Below are 20,003 nucleotides of genomic sequence, written 5' to 3' on the forward strand. Positions count from 1 at the left end.
CCCTTCATTCATGGTTGTAGTAAACTGAAAACGTCGGGCATCATTTACATCCCTGCTCCGGGGATGAGATAGTGAAGAGCCGGTGTAATAAGATGAAGGCCTAAACTATAAGCTCATGTATGTATAGGCCTGGTTTAAGGCCTAGCTCACAGACAAAACATGGCTAATATAAAGCAAAGCTCATAGAATTGGCATGAACTGAGCTGAGTGCGCAAAACACTAATTGGTAACAGGTCCAAGTGTAGACCAGAAATTGGTGCTTGGTACCAACTGCAAAACATAAGTTGAAAGCATGTTACCACCAGCTCATTAAAAAAGACCAAGGTTCACACTCCCCACAAATACAGACACAAGTTCAAGAAAGGGCCTAAATCATGATCTAATCAAGATACAGGGTGATGGGTGGTATCTCAGTAGCATCACAGAGTAGCAACCTGACACATCAGCAGTGAAGTGTAGCTTGTTTGTGCCTGTAGATAGTCATGTTTGGGGGGTACAGTCTTTGGATGACTGAGGGGGCAGTGGGATCTCCCACTGTTTGAGTCAGCCCATTGTCACAAGTACGTATGCATAGTAGTCCAGCAAAGTCTGCCACCTATGACTGTACTTAAGAATCAAAGATGCCCAGCCAGGTTTATCTGATTTGTGGTCTTGGGAGGCTCTCTTGGGGGCTGCTGTGGAGACTAAGTGTACAAATCAACATGGCACACATCATTTAGGAGCCATACAAGCAGCCTTGTGGTTATCGTCATCAACAGAACCAGGGCCCTGTGAGGATGCCTTAGCAGTAAATCCTGACTAACTGTAGCAGGTTAGACAAACACCTGTCAAGGACATGCTTGCCATGAGGGCAGGGGGCTGGAACTGATGATAAATCATGACAAACCAATCTGATAGCTTTCTTTGGTCGGATAACCAGTCTTGTGGATAAGAGAGAAGTGGTGGATGTGGTATACCTAGACTTTAGTAAGGTGTTTGATATGGTCTCACATGATATTCTTATCAATAAAGTAGGCAAATACCACTTAGATGGGGATACTAAAAGGAGGGTGCATAACTGGCTAGATAATAACCACTCTCTGAGAATGGTTAACAATTCACAATCCTGCTGAAAAGGTATAACAAGTGGAGTTCTGCAGGGGTCTGTTCAATATCTTCATCAACAATTTAGATACTGGCATAGAGAATATGTTTACTAAGGTTGCAGATGATACGAAGCTAGGAGGGGCTGCAACTGATTTGGAGGATAGGGTCATAATTCAAAATGATCTGGACAAACTGGAGAAATGGTCTGAAGTTTAATAAGGGCAAATGTAAAGTGCTCCACTTAGGAAGGAACAATCAGTTTTAAACATACAGAATGGGAAGTCACTGTCTAGGAAGGAGTCCTGCAGAAAGTAGTGCATGACAAGCTAAATATGAGTCAACAGCGTGAAGCTGTTGCAAAAAAGCAAACATGATTCTGGGATGCATTAACAATTGTGTTTTGAGCCAGACACGACAAGTCATTCTTCCACTCTACTCTGCACTGATTAGGCCTCAGTTGGAGTATTGTGTCCTGTTCTGGGCGCCACATTTCAAGACAGATGTGGAGAAATTGGAGAGGGTCCAGAGAAGAGCAACAAGAATGATTAAAGGTCTAGAGAACATGACCTATGAAGGAAGGCTGAAAGAATTGGGCTTGTTTAGTTTTGAAAGGAGAAGATTGAGGGGGAACATGATAGCAGTTTTCAGGTATCTAAAAGGGTGTCATGAGGAGGAGAGAGAAAAATTGTTCTCCTTGGCCTCTGAGGACAGGACAAGAAGCAAATGGGCTTAAACTGCAGCCTGGGAGGTTTAGGTTGGACATTAGGAAAAAGCTTCCTAACAGTCAGGGTGGTTAAACACTGGAATAAATTGCCTAGGGAGGTTGTGGAATCTCCATCTTTGGAGATATTTAAGAGCAGGTTAGATAGACATCTATCAGGGATGGTCTAGATGGTACTGGCTTCTGCCATGAGGGCAGGGAACTGGACTTCATGACCTCTCAAGGTCCCTTCCAGTTCTAGTGTTCCTTGAGTCTGATTCAACAAAGAATCCATCATGCAAAAAGAGAAACCACCAAGAACTCTGGTCCCACTAAACTGCTCTTCTGTCAATCTCTGAACCTTTGCATAAAGGCAAGACGTTTCCTGGAATTGGAATACAGAGGTTTTTCCCTTATCCTTCAATAAACCCGTTCTCTTTCCTGGGGTGGGGCCAGTGGGAACAGCATTTGCAGTGATCTCTTCCCCACCCCCGGCCGAAGTTCTGCCTCTGAACTGTCCCTCCCTGAATTCTAAAAAGCTTCATGTTAGATACAGGGGCTCATTTCCCAGGTAAGCCCTAAAGCACTTCCTGGGCAATCAGTTTTCCTCAAGCTGGCTCACCAGCATGAACCAAGGGGAGACTGGACCCAACTTCCTTCCTGAAAGGGACAGCCACTGAGTCACCCCATGACAGCCTTCAGCAAGATCCCTCCCCAGAGGCTACTAAAGAACTGTGATGGATCAGAAACTGGCTAGGAAACAAAGCACAGTGTAGAGGGCAATGGTCAGATTTCCTTGTGACTAAAGGTAAAACGCAAGGCTTCTGGGTGCTGTTTGAAATCCAATGCTGAATGTGTTTGTTAATGGTCGGGAAAGAGGGAAGTGAATGAAGCAGCAACATGTGCAGAAGACATGAAGTGGCTAGTCACGACAGGGCTGTGAGGAATTTCGAAGTGCAGCTTATAAATGCAAAGTAATGTAGCTTGCAGGAAGCCATTTATACGCCTCTTACAAGGTTCTAAACTATCTGTGTTAACTCAGAAGAGCCTGGGGGAGACCTTAAGCACCCTGGGCAGTAACCTAAGTGCCCCTCAGGTCCTATCACTGCTCCCCTCTCCTGCTGGGAACCCCCAGCTCCACCATCTCCTCTCCACTCTGGTGCAACTGCAATCAAAAAAAGCAAATGATCAGAGTGCAGGGGAGGGTCAGTGCATAACAGAGAAATATCAAATGCCGTGTATCAACCGGTGTGTGGCCTGAACAGATGCAGCATGTGGGATCAACTGCCTCTCTCAAGCATGGAATTGTAGAGTGCGAGGGCACTCAGAGGCGGGCTATGCCTGGGAAAGCTTCTACTGAAAGAGACAGAGAAGGGTGCACAGCATTGCAGAAGCTCCATTGTTCTACACAGGTGGGATTTCAGGCTCATTGCATACGCAACCCCCCAGGTTGGCCTCCCTCTCCTACTTCATCACACCTCTCCATAACCCAGCCACCTCCGCCTTGTCAGGCTCATGCCAGCCTTGCTGCTCAGACCACTGGTTTGCTATTTCCTCTCTGTCGTCTTTGAAAAACACCTTTATTGCTACCTCGTCTGCACAGAACACCTCTGCTTTGGGTCCTGGCACAGTCCAGCAGTGACAAACAGTTGACCCTGGAGAATCTGACTCACTTTGAAGGGGCCAACCAATAGTGCAGGTCTCTCTGCTGCCCAGAACCGGGCTTCCTTTGGCCCTTGGGTCTCTTCAGCCCGGGTGCACAGCCTGCCTAAGAGGAGCAGAACTCCTACCTCAGACCACACCCGTTTCCCCAGAGCTGTCTGGTTATTTTAAAAGGACATGGGATACTGGCCTACAACACACCTACCCTTGGGGAGAGCCAGAGACACTGGCCTTTTGCAGGCACTGGGGGATTGGGGGAGGACGAGGTGTGTCCTGGGCATGTCTTGTTCTTACCCAAGGTGATCCTGCCCACAGATCTCCTGTGCCACTGGACTGTGAAAGGGTCTCCTGGGGTTGGGCACAACCTCCAGAGCTCCCATTTCACACTGGGGGCTGGATGCACAAAGACACATGGATATTGCCAGGCTTAGCCTCTAGGTACCTGGCCACCCCATGGGATCCTCATCCCCCAAGTGGCCTACTGGCTTCCCAGGTGCAGTCTGAGCAGAGCTGCGCCCCTCCAGAGGCCCAGCAAGCTGAGCAGAGACCCCCTCACCTAGCCAAGGCAGGGGACTAGGCCTGCGCCCTGCACTTCAGAGGACCTTAGGCCCCCTCTGTCATTGCTAGGAGCCTCTAGTTGGGCTCCCTGGCTGCACCTCTCCTGGCACTGAGCCAGGCCAGTTCTGCTGAGGGCAAACCAGAAACTGAGGCACTTGCTCGAAGAGGAGAGGAGGGTCACAGAGTCAAGTGTCTCAAGGGATTCAGCCCCAGGCCCCCCGTCGGCACTAGGCTAGGGGTGTTCTGGGCAGGCTGCCTCAGGCTTCGGTGGGAGCTGGGCCATTCAGTTAGGCAACCTGCTGGGCCAGATGGAGCCCAATGAGGGACACTGCTCCTGGGGGGCTGCTGAGCACTGCCTGGCACAGATGGGAGGAGCCCCCCAGGCCAGGGGATGCTCAGCCTGAGACTAGCTGGGGACTCTGGCTTGCAGCCAACTCTCAGTGCTCTATCTAGGGGCTATGGAGCAGGGGGGACAACATGTCCCAGTGCTGTCCTACTGGTAAACACACCCCTCCCCCCACCTCAGGGCTTGGTACGTAGGTCCTACCCCAAGGGGAGGGGCTCATGAGTGGCTGTGGATGGTGGCCAAGGCTTCCTGCACCGGACCCAGTGCTGTTCATCATACCCAGAAATTGTCTGGAGAAGGGGTGAATAGTGAGCTGAGAAAGTTCACACAGGATATCAAATTAATCCAGACAGTTAGGTCCAAAGCAGACTGCAAAGAGCTACAAAGGGGTCTCACATAACTGGGCAAGAAAATGGCAGATGAAATTCAATTTTGATAAATGCGAAGTTACACACATTGGAAAACACAATCTCAGCTCTACACACAAAATGAAGGGGTATAATCAAGCTGGCACCACTCAAAAGATCTTGGAGGCATTGTGGTTAGTTCTTTGAAAAGAGCTGCTCACTGTGCAGCGGCCATCAAAAAAACAAAGTTGTCATGGGATAAGAGGGAAAGTTCTTTCGTGGACTGATAACTGGTTAAAATACAAGAAAGGCTGGGAATAAATGGTCGGTTTTCAGAGTGGAGAGGTAACTAGCGGGGTCCCCCCCCCCCCAAGGGTCTGTCCTGGGACCCATTCTATTCAACTTATTTATAAATGATCTGGAAAAGGGGGTAAACAGAGAGGTGGCAAAATTTGCAGATGATCCCAAACTGCTCAAGATAGTTAAGACCAAAGCAGACTGTGAAGAGCTTAAAGATCTCACTAAACTAGGTGATTGGGCAACAAAATAGCAAATTAAAAGTAGTGTTGATAAATGTAAAGTAATGCACATTGGAAAACATACTCTCAACTATATGTACAATATGATGGAGACTAATTTAGCTACAGCTACTCAAGAAAGAGACCTTGGAGTCATTGTGGATAGTTCTCTGAAAACATACACTCAGTGTACAGCGGCAATCAAAAAAGCAAATAGACTGTTAGGAATAATTAAAAAAGGGATAGAGAATAAGAAAGAAAGCATCTTATTGCCTCTATATAAATTCATGGCACGCCCAGATCTTGAATACTGTGTACAGATGTAGTCGCCTCATCTCAAAAAAGATATATTGGCATTAGAAAAAGTTCAGAAAAGGGCAACAAAAATTATTAGGTGTGTGGAACGGGTTTCATATGAAGTGAGATTAAAAAGACGTGGACTTTTCATCTTAGAAAGGGGGAGTCTAAGGGAGGATATGACAGAGGTCTATAAAATCGTGACTGGTGTGGACAAAGTGAATAAGGAAAAGTTATTTACTTATTCCTACAATATAAGAACTAGGGATCACCAAGTGAAATAGACAGCAGGTTTAAAACAAACAAAAGGAAGTTTTTCTTCACTCAGTGCACAGTCAACCTGTGGAACTCCTTGCCAGAAGATGTGGTGAAGACTAGGACTTTAACAGGGCTCAAAAAAGAGCTAGATAGATTCACGGAGGTTAGGTTCATCAATGGATATTAGCCAGGGTGGGTAAGAATGGTGTCTCTAAACCTCTGTTTGTCTGTAAGGGATCATGTGAAGATTACCTTTTATGTTCCCTCCCTTTGGGACATCTGGTATTGGCCAATGTCGGCAGACAGGATACTGGGCTAGATGGACCTTTGGCCTAATCCAGTATGACCGTTCTTAAGTAGGTACCCTTAAGAAAAAGACCAACGATAAGACTGTAAAAACCATAATGCCACTATGTAGATTCATGGTATGACTTCATCTTGAATACCGCAAGCAGATCTGTTTGCCCCATCTCAAAAAATGGTACATAGGGAAAAGGAGCAGAGAAGATGACAAAACCGAGTGGAAGTTTGGATCAGCTTCCCTACGAGGAGAGATTAAAAAGGAACCATTCAGCTTGGAAGAGGCAACTAAGAGGAGATTTGAGAGAGGTCTACAAAAATCATGCCTGGTGTGGAGGAAGTGACTCAGGAAGTGTTATTTTCCCCTGCACGTAACAGAAGAACTAGGGGTCCCCCAATGTAATTAACAGGCAGCAGGTTTCAAAGAAGCAACAGCAATTCTTCACACAGGGCAGCCATCCTGTGGAACTCACTGCCAGGGAGACTATCACAACAGCCTTTTCCATACGTACAGAGCTGTGCATCTGAGACAGCTGCAAAAAGACCAGCAGAATTTTCAGCTGCAAGGTCAGAGGCCTCCTGCCATTCCATATCCACTGCCACACCTGGAACAAGGCCTGTTCTGGTCCCTTCATGGGCAGATAGGCCTGGAGCAGCTGAGACCCAGGAACACCTTTCAAGGGTGGGAGGGAGGGATTGCTCAGGAACCAAGGAACCTGGACAGTTTGGCTCAGTGGTGAGTGGAGGAGACTTCAGGTGGGGGCACATCCACATCAGGCATGTGGGTAATGCAGGCACCAGCTGAGCAGTCGATGTCTCCCCAAGAAATGGGAAAGCGGCGAGGAGTCCTGTGGCACCTTATAGATTAACTGAAGTGTTGGAGCATAAGCTTTCGTGGGCCATCTGACCAAGTGGGTCTTTGCCCACGAAAGCTTATGCTCCTACACTTCAGTTAGTCTATAAGGTGCCACAGGACTCCTCGCCGCTTTTGCAGATTCAGACTAACACGACTACCCCTCTGATACAAGAAATGGGAATAATCCAACATCTTAATAGACCCTCTGTCATTATTGGCCTGCATGAATCTCCTCCCTCAAACCCTCCCCTTGCTCTGCCCCGCACTGGCCAATCGAGGAGGGGGAGGGGAAGAAGGGTGCAGAGAAGGAACTTGGAGCTGACAAGTTTTCAGTAGACTGTTTCCAATCCAGGGGCTTTGCTTCTCCAGCCCCTCAGTGCAAAGCATATGCTGCCAGAGAAGGGTGCAGCACGGACAGACGCCAGCTGGCATCACCCTGCAGTGGAAAAGGAGAGCTGGGTGGGGCCTGAGCTGTTTGGCTCCCAGTCTTGCCTCTTGGGCCCAGAGTTCAAATCAGCAACTCAACAAAGACAAATGAGCTCAGGAGGTTTGTTCTTACTGCCCATGCTACATATCCCTTCCCTGCCTGGCCAGTTCTCTGCTCAAACACTGCAGGGCTGGGGCTCAGTGGTGGCTCTGAGCCGAAGAGCAGGAGGGAGTCCAAAAGTGGAGCCTGCAAAGCTGCAGCAGGAAAGGCAGCACTGCACAGGGCACTCGCTATGTGACCAGCTCCTTGCATTCTCCTCATGTGATCTGTAAAGGGTTAAAAGATTAACTGGATGAGCTTGGTTCTCCACACTTCCCACCCCACCTCCTGGGGGGAAAAAAAGGACAAAGATGCAGCTGGGTTTTCTGGGGCTTTAGTTTGAAAAAGTATTCGTTGAAAGTGTACAACAGAACGAGGTGCAAGGGTGGCACTCGAGCCAGATTGTTCCACAAATAAAAACAGAAGGGCCTTAAATAAAGGGGGCGCAGATTAAAAAAACCTCAACAGTGAAAAAATTCTTCCCTCCCCCCCCCAAACAGAATAGTCACAGGCACAAAAATGGCGACACCCACATGGAGACAACACTGGGATGTCCATCCTCTAACCACTACCGTGCTACTCACCTGGGCTGGGCCTCCCGTGTCCGCGGATCTGCAGCCAGCCCCACTGGGCAGCTCTTTGGAATGGTTACAAATGAGCAATGTGACATGCCCTGGCTGACCCACCCCATCACCCTGTCCAGGACACAGACAAACGAGGCCTCTGCTAAGGCTAAAAAAGAACAAGACGTTGGAGTCTTGAGCTCAGCTTGTTTAAGAAATGAGTCTGGGGAGTGCACACCAAGTCTCTGTGCCAGGCCCGCTAGTCCCGCTTGGCCTTCTTGCTGCTGTCACTGCCATTCTCCTCCACCGCTGCCTGTGTGTCGGCCGCCACTAGTTTCCGTTTGCCACTGTCGGCACGGGCTTGTGTGGAGCGTGGTTTGAAGCAGATAACGATGCAGGTCATGTTGTCACAGCCCGTGCCATCCCCAGAGGTGTCGGGAGCCAGGCATTGATCCAGGAGCTGGGGGAGGAAAGGGACAAGGCAGGTTAGCAGCTCACATGGAGCAAGCATGAGGATGATAACCTCACGTGCAGCCAAGGCAGTATTAGGGAGCTGCTCCCCTGGCTCCTCCCAGACGAGGGAGCAGGACAGCTCCAGGCAGTGCTCAGTGTCTTGGGGTCTGACAAGCTAGCCTGAGAAGCCCCTCATTATTAGTATATGTTGGGGGGCTCCCGATACAATAGCACTGCCTCTGCTTAGGGATGTTAAATATCTGTTAACCTCAAGAATTCTTATCCGTTATTCTATGGTCCCCGGAGGGAGAGGTGGGGTAGGGCGAGGATGGGGGAGCTCACTGCCAGTGCGCTCTGGCCTCACTTCTGAGGATTTTCTTGCCGCTCCGCACTGCTGCCGCTGTATCAGAGGCAGCAGTGCAGGGTGCCAGGTGGGAGATGGTCCGCAAGGGGAGCCAGTTTAAAAATCAGCTCCCCTCGCAGACCGGTTGCCTGTCGTCTTGTGCTGCTGTCTCTGATAAAGCAGTGCGGGGCGGCAGCAGCCCCTGTCTAGGGTGGGTCTGAGCTCCCAAACCTGGCGTGAAAATGGGCTTAAAATGCAGAGCTGCGCAGGGGTAGGTCCTGAACCTATTTCAAGCCAGGACTGAGCCTGACTGCTAGACAACCTGCTAAAAAATGTACTAGCAAGTTGGGGGAGGGGGGGAGAGGAGTAGTCTATAGCATTAGCCGATTAATCGACTACACTATTACACCCCTACCTCTGCTAGCCGGTCAGGAGAATGCTAGGAAAGCATACAAAGCAATTGGGTCTGTATGCATGTGATCACCATCAAGCCAGGGGTAGGCCCCAAATTCCAGCCCTCAATCACTCTCCCTGCAGGGAGGCATAGAACCACACCCAGCTGGCTTTCCTTAGCTCGTAGGCCAAGAGGAGCGAGAGTCAGGCTGCTTACCTCTTCTACTATTGAGGAGAGAGGCCTCAGGTCTCCATTGTCATCTTTCTGGGTGATCTTGGCCTGGATGAAATCCACCACTTCCTGGCTGCTCATCACGTTCCTGCCAGCAGAGCGGTGACAGGTCAGAGCAGCTGGCAGGGAAACCTGGTTTTGTTAGCACACTCCCCCCCACCCCCCAGGCTGGGGGCTCTCAGAATGGGAGGAGCAGGGCATGCACCAAGGCAGAGAGTAAGGGAGAGCCCCTTGCTCTGGAGCCGTCGGCAGCATAGAGCTGGAGGGACTGGGCTCTCAGCATGCCGGCCCTCCTCTGTCCTACGGGGGCAGCCTGCCTGGGACTCATGGATGAGCAATCCGGAGGCCCGCCGGGGACAGAGCCCATACAAAGGCTGGGACAGGCTTCTGCCTCTCTGGTGCTCACCAGATTCCGTCGCACGCAATGACCATGAAGTCGTGCTCCTCGTTTATCGTCAGCACCTTGATGTCAGGTAAGGCTGAGATCATCTGCTCCTCCGGGGGCAGGTTCTTGTTCCGCTTGTAGAAGTGGTCGCCTGGCAAGAGAGAACTCCTTTAGCTCTGCTGCCCAGACCGCCTGGTCAGGGGCCACGCGAGAGCCCAAGCGGCACTCCCGCAGGCAGGAGGGGACAGCCCTCTCCCTCGCAGATCAAGGTCTGGGCTGAGTTGGAGCATGGGGCCAGCTCAGCAAAGCTCCAGCCCAAGCAACATGTCACCCACTGTCTGTGCTTTTACCAGGCATGGACCAGACCCGGGTCCATCCAGTCCAGTGACCCATCTGCACCAGCTGCTTCAGGCCAAGGTGCTGTGACCAAGTGGCCTGCCCCAGGGGATGTTTCTCCCACCCCCATATAGGGATGTAAGCGACTAATCGACTATCCAATAAGCGAAAAGAAAAAGAAAAAGAAAAAGAAAAAGAAAAAGAAAAAGAAAAAGAAAAAGAAAAAGAAAAAGAAAAAGAAAAGCGGGGGGGGGGGGGGGGGGAGGAGCACAACGGCGGCCAACTTGTACAAGAGTCTCTCCTGGGCGTCCCAGTCCAGCTCTCCACCCACTGGGGCTCTTGAACATTTCAAAGGCAGAACACAGCAGTTCTTACTGACAGGGCTCGGTGAGCCCCACTCACCAGCCGCGCTGTCCGGCGATCTGCGCGTGCACAGATTGCCCGAACCCAGCTCTTCCGGGTTACAATCTACTCGCCACGGGCAAGTCGATTGTATTTGTCGTCGAGCCCTGCTTATTGACTAATTGAACAGTCGAAGGAAATCCCATCAACTAGTCGATAAATTGACTAATCGAAATCTAACATCCCTACCCCAGTACTTAAGAGGCTCATGCCCTGCAACCTGAGAGTTCATGGCCAGTCCTGAGCTCTAGTTTGGGAATCTTTCCTCTGACAATTCTGGTTATTCTCCATACCCACAAAACCAGCTAGCGTCTCCCTGAATCCTGCCAGGCTCAGCCTCAGTTACGTGGCAGGGAGTTCCATAGGCCCTTTGTGGGAAAGTATTTCCTTGGACCCCACATTTGAATAGACACTTCTGATCTCCATCCTCTTGGCCAGTCATTGCTTTAGAAGCTTCAATGTCTTCTCATTCTGTTTCTCCAAGGGGGCCATCCTGCTCTTTTCACCTCTCTGGATAGAATCATAGAATCATAGAATAATAGGACTGGAAGGGACCTCGAGAGGTCATCGAGTCCAGCCCCCCGCCCTCAAGGCAGGATCAAGCTCCGTCTACACCATCCCTGACAGATGTCTATCTAACCTGTTCTTAAATATCTCCAGAGAGGGAGATTCCACCACCTCCCTGGGCAATTTATTCCAATATTTGACCACCCTGACAGTTAGGAATTTTTTCCTAATGTCCAATCTAAACCTCCCCTGCTGCACTTTAAGCCCATTACTCCTTGTCCTGTCCTCAGAAACCAAGAGGAACAAATTTTCTCCTTCCTCCTTGTGACACCCTTTTAGATATTTGAAAACCGCTATCATGTCCCCCCTTAATCTTCTTTTTTCCAAACTAAACAAGCCCAGTTCATGAAGCCTGGCTTCATAGGTCATGTTCTCTAAACCTTTAATCATTCTTGTCGCTCTTCTCTGTACCCTTTCCAATTTCTCCACATCTTTCTTGAAATGTGGCGCCCAGAACTGGACACAGTACTCCAGCTGAGGCCTAACTAGTGCAGAGTAGAGTGGCAGAATGACTTCACGAGTTTTGCTTACAACACACCTGTTGATACAACCTAGAATCATATTTGCTTTTTTTGCAACAGCATCACACTGTTGGCTCATATTCAACTTGTGGTCCACTATGACCCCTAGATCCCTTTCCGCCATGCTCCTTCCTAGACAGTCGCTTCCCATCTTGTATGTATGGAACTGATTGTTCCTTCCTAAGTGGAGCACTTTGCATTTCTCTTTATTAAACCTCATCCTGTTTACCTCTGACCATTTCTCTAACTTGCTAAGGTCATTTTGAATTATGTCCCTATCCTCCAAAGAAGTTGCAACCCCACCCAGTTTGGTATCATCTGCAAACTTAATAAGCGTACTCTCTATCCCAATATCTACATCACTGATGAAGATATTGAACAGTACGGGTCCCAAAACAGACCCTTGAGGAACTCCACTTGTTATCCCTTTCCAGCAGGATTTAGAACCATTAACAACAACTCTCTGACTACTGTTATCCAGCCAATTATGCACCCACCTTATCGTGGCCCTATCTAAGTTATATTTGCCTAGTTTATCAATAAGAATATCATGCGAGACCGTATCAAATGCCTTACTAGTCTTCCCCAAGCCCTTGAGCATTCTGCTGCCCTTCTCTAACCCCCTCTAGGTGTCATAAGAAGGGGGGCGAGCACTCCCCAAACGAGCCCACATCCCTGATTAGGGAATTCACCATCCCCAATAGCTTGTTGCTGGCCTGACCTAGCTACGTGCAGAGCTGAACTCTCCTGCAGCTGCCTGTGGCCCTCTCCACAGGTCAAGTTGCTCATGTCACTTCTGCCACCATGCAGCACCTTCCATCTCTCAGCAGCAACTGCCACCAGGCTCTTTGGTACCCAGCCCTACGTGACCCAGTCCTGGCTGATGCCCCATACGTGCCGTGGGCCCATCTAGCTCCCAAACCGCTGAGAACTGGAGACCAGCGCGCGGGGGCCTGCCGGCCTCGTCAGTTGCTCACCAATTGCCCGGGAGAGGTTTAGCCCGCCATTCACTCTCCCATCCATGGTGACTTTGCCGCCGGCATTCTTTATCCTGGCCAACTCCAGTTCATCCTCCGGCTTGTGGTCATAGGACATGTCCACGGCTTTGCCGCCCTCCGACACCACGCAGCGAGAGTCCCCTGCATTGGCTACGATCAGCTGTTTACCTCGGATAAGGGCTACCACGGCAGTCGTCCCGCTGTCAGAGCCAGGCTGAGACACAAGTGGTCGGTGAGACTCCTTCCAAACACACAATGCCCTGAGCCTCACAGAAGCCCTTCGGGGGCAGAGGCTACAGACTAGCCCAAGAGCAATCAGTGCACCAGATATGCCAGACCTCTCCTCCCCAGAGGTGCCGGGCCCAAAGACGGGGCCACCGCAGGAAGCGGAGGAGAGGTGGGGTTGAAAACTGGTATGAAAGGAACAGAGGAAGTGTATGTTTCCCCAGAAGTGGGGTCCTCAGAGAAAAAACACCATCCTAGGAACACCAGGGAGTTCAATAGCATGGCCTGCGCTGTTCCCTCCTTTCCTACGGAGGAACAAGTTGCAGTGATGCCAGCCTCAGCCTGACAGTCCAGGCAGCCTGCACTTTGGTAAAGGATGGAGGCTTCTGCAGTCTCCATTTGCACTGCAGCCTCCCGTCCAGCTGCCAAGACCGTTCTCAGCTGGTGGTCTCGAGAGCCGCTACATACCAGCATCTGCTGTGTCCAGGTGAGAGACACAGCCGGGCTGGCTGCTCCTGCAGGAAGAGCTTTGCTGCTGTGCAGGATGCTCTGCTCAGCTCAGCTCAGGTTCTGGGCAGAGCTCTGACCAGATAAACTAGCAATGGATTCTACCTTTGCAGCTGCCCTCTTGCTGTCCCACAGCCCATGGCCCATTCCAACCCCCACCAGACTCCATGTGGGAAGATGCTTCCTTTAGGCCCGGCATAGGAAAGCTGACTAGAAAATGCAGAGGCTGCACAGAGCAGAGTCTCCTTGGCCATGGGGCATGCTCTGGCTCCCAAGTCACCCAAGGCTGCTTCCTGGGGCAGAACTAACATAATGCTAAAGGTGGCAAAAATAGCACGTGCACCTCCTCTTTCCCCTCCATGCCTGGTAACATCATCTCTTCCTCTTCATCCTCATCCTCCTCAGCCTCTTCTGTGTCATCTTCATCCTCTTCATTCTCTGCCTCGTCACTGCTGTAGCCATCCTCATCCTCACTGCACTCCTACAGACAGAGATGCCATCAGACAGCAGAATGCCTTGGCCCTTCCAGGGAGATGGACAAGATGAGCTCAGCAGGACAGAGCATATGACCCGGCAGGTCTGTTCTCTCTCTGGTGCAGTGATCAGGGCAGGAGGTAGTAGCTCCCAGCTCATGCACTGGCCAGACTGCAGTGTCTGTGGCACCCTCATTCTACAGACAGTGCCCACAGCGAGGCACTGCTGATGCAGGCCCTGGCCTGTAAATCCCACCTTACAGCAAGCTGGGGGTGGCTCATGCTCTCATGACCTGGCCTGTAAAGAACGTGGAAACAACTCCACTCCCTCCCCAGGACAGGCAGCTGCGCAGCACTCTGGTGCTTACCTCACTGTCCTCCTCCTCTTCAGCCTCATCTGACTCATCCTCACTGTCTTCAAAAAATTTGGACTTTGTTGCGCGCTGGGGCTTTCCCATAGAGGAGCAGGAAGGCCCTGCCTCCCCTGTGGAGGAGGTGACTGTCTCTTCACCCCTGCCCACTTCAGCCTTCTTTGCAGCACAGCTGTTGTCCCCAGCGTCGGATCCATCCGAAGTGGAGGAAATGCCCAAGGCCTCATCATCTGGCTTCCCATTTTTCCTCTCCCTGTGGTCGGCCAGCTCCCCCGGACTGGCCTCCCCATTCACACTCCACTCCCCATCATGCTCCTTTCCCATCTCCCCTGCTTGGGAAAGTGGCTTGTTTCGGAGGTTCTTGATGCAGTTCTGTCCGTAGCGGGTCAGCAGCTCCTCTATGGTCATTGTGGCTTCTTCGTGCAGCAGGGCTGCTTCCTCATTGTCAACTGCAAGAAAGAGAGAAAGTCAGAGCAGGACACGCTGCTGCAGCAGCAGAGCCCCCGTAGGACGGGTTTGGCCCTAGGCTGCATTTCCAGCAATGCCCAGAGGCAGAGCTGCCCCTGCAGAGCTCTCAGATCCAGCCAACAAGGGAGGGAGAAGCATCACGCTCCAACAGCTAGCACACGTGGCTCCTATGGACCCGAAGCAGCCACCTCTCAGCTGCTGAGCCTGGCCGATGCTTGCTGGCTGACACTTTGTAGGCATCGTGGACACCAAGAAGGGCTGTGATGGTCGGGCAGCACAAGCTTAGCCCGAGGTGCCGGGGGCACTTGTGAGTGGGAACAGCTGATGCTGGCCAAGCAGCTGGGTTCTGGGTGCCTGTGCCTGCTGGGTATGCCGAGCCCTGGGACACTGGCTAGTCTGTTTTCTTGCACAGCTCTACCCAGATGCTGTCAGATGCAGAGATCAAACTAAGGGGTCTTTCCCACCAGGTTTTGGAACCTGGGTGTCCCCAGCATGTGCAGAGAAATGCCATGGTCTAGTGGCAGATGCTCTCTGCAATTCTCTCTAAGCTCGTTTCCTGGTTGGGGCTCTGCTCCGTGCCCTGACAGACATGCCTAGGTGGGAGAGCACATTTGCTTCTTTGAATGAACACGGCAGGCTTGGGTAGGGATGTCCAGGTTTAACTGGTAAGTCTCACCCTTACCCAGCGGGGCTGGAGCAGCTCCTGCCTGTGTGTGTGTGGTGGAGATATGTTCTCTCACTCGCTTCCCTTTAATCGCTTAGCCAGTTCATGTGCTGAACCAGTTATCCAATTAAATGGGATTTTACTCTTGGCCAGAGTCACTTAGGATGGGGGGTTCCAGTCCACCTTCATCCCCCCCACTTGTCCCCCCACGGACACAGGATCAGCAAGCTTGGGACACTGCCCTGCCCATTGCACTCACACAACATCTCCACAGGCCAGAGCGCTCGAGCCCCGGCTGGAGCAGACACACTGGAGGGAGGGGCCCAAAGCAGCGTGTGTCAGTTAAAAGACAGATTTTCCAAAACAAGTCCAGCTCTGCCATGCCAGCCTGGAGCACAGGAAGCTGCTGAGCTACCCTAGAGGAGAGGGCTAAGCTGGCTCCAGCCACACTGTGTGCAACCAGCTCCTTTTACCAGCAAACCCTTCCTAACAGAGCCACCGCCCTTCCCCTCCCAGGGCTGGACCAGCACCACAGTCCTCAACCTCCACTACCAGCACTTACCATCATCCTCGTCAGCCACTTTCTCCTTCTCGTCGTCCTCATCCTGGGGCCGCCCAGCAATCTGGGCAAGCTCCTTAATCACCTCCTCTGTGGTCAGCTTGGCATCAATGGCCAGGAACGCATCCTCCAGGGCCTGCAGACAAGCACACAGCACGGGGCTGCACATAGCTCAGGGGGCACCCGCCCCTCTCTCAGCCACACCAAGATCCCATCACAACCCCAACCCCGAGGTGACCGGCACGGCCTGGGATGACACTTGGAGAGGGTCAGCGTGAGAAACAACCCCTCAGTCCTATAAGTGAGTGACTTGGTGCACCCAGGACATGCTTCCTATTGCTGCCTTCCTGAGCCCCACTGCGCCATGGCTGCATTTCTCTCACCAACACTGATCCAGGAGCCAGCCCCATGGTGATGTGGAGGCAGAGTGGGGGACTCCCTGCAGGGACACAAGGCATGGGGCAGATACGAGCACTGCCTCTCAGTAACTTCAAGGGAGCTAAAAGGAGGGAGGAGGAACAACTCAACATGGAGGACACCAGCTAGTAAGCAGAAGAGAGGGTGGAGAAGGGAAGAAGCTTTTCTGGGAGACCTCAAAAGCGAGGGGCTGAGCAACCCCAGAAGCAGCCAGGGGCTGGTCGGCACTAGATGCAGAGAGGCCTGTTCTCTTGCCTTGGCATCTACACGTCTCCCACAGCAGCCCAGGCTCTTACCTTCTGTAGTTTGCCTTCCTTGTAGGCCTTCTGGTCCTTGATGATCTCTGGCAAGTACTTGGCACAGTACAGAGCAACCTCTTCCCCTGAAAAGAGAGCAGAGGCCACCTGAAAAGCCTGCTCCTCCCAGAGTGCAGAGTTATGGCCGGAGGGAAATCCGTGGCCTCTGGCAGCATGCAGGTCCATGCAGGAAGAGGAGACAGTAACAGGCTGCAGAGCAGAGGTTGCTAGCGGGATGTCGGGGCTCAGCACAACGGCCTTCGCTTTCCAAGGACCTGCCTCTCTGAGATGGCAAGACTTGCTGATGATGCTGACACAGGAGACACCATCCACACACCCACCCTTGGGACCCCAGCAAACTGTCAAGGTTTTTCACTCCCAGGCCAGGTTCTGAGGGACTCAGCTGTTCTCAGGCCACTCCCACCTGGAGAGCGGAACTTTGCGATTGCAGGAGGGGAAAGGGGGCTTCAGCGTAATGCAGATAGCCTGGGAGGTTTTGTTTCTCCTCACACAGACTGCAGCCAGTGAGTGTTCACACACCAAAGTGCCCACCCCAATGCAAGAGGAGATGCCACAACTAGCAAGGGAGAGTGCAGTCCTAATGGGCAGAGCAGAGTCCTACTGCAAGAGGAAGAAAAGAAATGCAGGAGGCGGCAATAGGAGAAGCAGCTACAGGGCCAGATGCCAAAGGAGGAGAAATTCTGTGAGTTAAGTATAAGAGCCATGGCATGCACCTAAGCACACAGATCAGTTCACTCCTCAACCACTTGTTGGCTACTTGAAATCACAATGCCTCCTTGTGGGTGCCTGGATAACTGACAGACAGACAGACTGACCACAGGTCCATGGTGCACAGAGGACACCTTCATGGTCCCAAAAGGGCAGACTCCAACCAAAGGGGAAGGCCCATGAGAGGGAAGTAATGACAGCAACAGTCATCACAGGCACTCAGAATGCAGCACAGTGGCAGGGAAGCAGTCCAATGGAAAAGCTCTGAGGGGAGAGGTGACTCTTGTTTGGAAGGGACTGGCCTGAGAGCTGAGTGGGAGAAAGAATCCTACTGGGAATGGAGAAGAGGGAGGCAGCCAAGAGCACAGGGAGAAGAGAAAGGTAGCCAGGATGCCAGCAAAGGGTTCCCCCTGAGATGGCTGTGCTGCGATGGGGAAGCTCAGAATGGCTGTGTCCAGGTTACATCCCTCTTTCGACACAGGGATGTAAATTAGGCACTTCGAAATTGCAAATGAAGCTGGGATTTGAATTTCCCGTGCTTCATTTGCATAATCATGTAATGGTGGTCTCTCGAAAACACGCTATTTCAAAGGTAAAACTGAGGTCTAGACACGGTTCTTTTGATAAGGGAAGGCTACAGGATCTTTCGAAAAAGCCTTCCCTTATCGAAAGAACCGTGTCTAGACCGTGGTTTTACTTTTGAAATAGCGCATTTTCGAGAGCGCGCCATTACATGATTCAAATGAAGCACGGGAAATTCAAATCCCGGCTTCATTTGCAATTTCAAAGTGCCTAATTTACATCCCTCTGTCGAAAGAGGGATGTAATCTAGACATACCCTATGAGTAGACAAAGCAGCAGGACCTAGATCCAAGCTCACCCCCATCATAAGCTGTTTGTCTCTTCCTTCCCTGATCCTGCTGCATCCCCGAATGACTGTGGGAAATGCTCCTACATCAGGGCTGCACGCTCAAGCACTCTCTGGTCAGCCTAAGCAGTCCTGTTCACGTAGCTCCCGTACCACCCCCTGCCAAACTCTCATGTTCCAGCAGGTGAAGAAACAAGGGGCGCTGAAAATGACCCACAATGGGCAGGGAAGAACCACCACTAACACACAAGAATCCAAAATCCCCACAAAGATGGGGGAGAAGGGCATGGGGTTTTCACCAGCCCAGAGGCCAGGCTGGGGGAACATGAGAGCTCGGAAGGAAGGAGGCAAGCCATGGAACTAAGGATCGAAGGGCACACACACAGCTCTGTTACACCTGCTGGGAGGCAGAGGAGACCTGGGCCATTGGTAAGGAATGGAAACCCTATGCAAACTGGTGTTGATCAAGGGGCTCCACTGGAAGTTGTATAACACAAACTCGCCCGGTCAGACCACATTCACCCAGTGTTGCAGTGAGGGCTGGGACACCCAATTCAGCTCTTCTCCAGATTAATCATGTGAACACGGGTCTCCCACATCCCCAGTGCACACTGTCATAACAGGGCTACCGAAGTGGCGGCAGCAGAAGTGAGCACAGGGAAACAGGAGCTGCAACAGTGACACAAGCAGTTACCATCTTGGGACATCGATTTTTAAAGGGGGAACAGGATGTCCAGGTAACCACGGGCCCATCAGACTGACATCAAGCCTGGCCAGAACAATGGAACAGCTGATCTAGGACTCAATCCAAAATCCCTCTAAGCCACGCAGCCACCTAACAAACCCCACACAGGAGTTTGTGGTGGGAGAGAGACGCCACTTCCCAGGTCCCCAGCCAGCCTAGCCCATCCCAGAACTACTTCAACTGGGGCACAGGCTCCTGGCTGTGCCTAGTGAAGCTGCAGCAGTCCTGGAAAGGCACCTCCACCTGGCACGGAGGTATTGTGGTGAGAGGGGGCTAGGATAGTCATCTCTCCCTGGAGCAGACTGCATCCTGTACCCCTCATCCCTGGTCCCACTCTAGAACCTGCACCTCCAGCCACAGCCCCCACTGCACCCCAAATCCTTGGCCCCACCCCTCCACACACTGCTTATGTGTGCAATGACTTTTGTTAAGTGATAAATCCCCTCCATACTGGTGCACATAAGAAATGTCATTCTGCACCTGGACATGAAACGTTAGAGGGAACACTGGCCTCAACTGATCATGCACAGTCCACACCTGCCTAAGATACAGCACTTAGGTCAGTGGCTAATTCACACACCCGAGCAACATAACTGAGATTAACTTCACGTGAAGTGTCACCAGAACCTACACACTTATGGCAGGGATGAGGAACCTTTTTTGGGTCAGGGACCGCAGACCCACAGAAAAATCAGTCGGGGTTGCACACAAGTGAGAGACGAAAACAGAAAACAAACCCTCACTGATGTGGCCCCTGCCTGAGAAGGAAAAAGCCATTCCCTACATTCTCCTCGCACATCAGAGCCTAGCGGGGCCCAGGCTAGTCAATTTTGTGTGCTCCAGCCCCACAGTGGAGAGCCAGTGAGGACTCCCCAATACACAGGGGTGAGCCCTGAGCCTTGGGGGCCAGACCTAGGCAAGCCAATGGCTGCCTCTGGCCCCCAGGTCATAGGTTCGGATCAGAGGAAAGGTGTCTCATGGATCAGTGACTGGCTAAAAGACAAAGGGTAGGAATAAATAGTTTTCACAATGGA

General features: G+C 51.6%; 1 protein-coding gene across 1 annotated transcript in view; it reads right to left on the bottom strand.

Annotated features, from left to right (window-relative positions):
• Nucleotides 1-7,772: 7,772 nt before the first annotated feature.
• PPM1G (protein phosphatase, Mg2+/Mn2+ dependent 1G) overlaps nt 7,773-20,003 on the bottom strand; it is a 35,228-nt gene continuing 22,997 nt past the window's right edge. The window contains exons 3-10 of the mRNA XM_075916301.2: nt 16,628-16,713; nt 15,918-16,050; nt 14,221-14,672; nt 13,723-13,860; nt 12,627-12,861; nt 9,845-9,974; nt 9,424-9,526; nt 7,773-8,477 (exon numbers count right to left, since the gene is read on the bottom strand). Coding sequence (XP_075772416.1) covers nt 8,277-8,477; nt 9,424-9,526; nt 9,845-9,974; nt 12,627-12,861; nt 13,723-13,860; nt 14,221-14,672; nt 15,918-16,050; nt 16,628-16,713 — 1,478 coding nt within the window. The 3' untranslated portion in view covers nt 7,773-8,276. The remainder of the gene's footprint in view (nt 8,478-9,423; nt 9,527-9,844; nt 9,975-12,626; nt 12,862-13,722; nt 13,861-14,220; nt 14,673-15,917; nt 16,051-16,627; nt 16,714-20,003) is intronic.

This window comes from Pelodiscus sinensis, chromosome 3 (genome assembly GCF_052426305.1).
Source record: "Pelodiscus sinensis isolate ZL-2025 chromosome 3, ASM5242630v1, whole genome shotgun sequence".
NCBI classification, from domain to species: Eukaryota; Metazoa; Chordata; order Testudines; family Trionychidae; genus Pelodiscus; species Pelodiscus sinensis.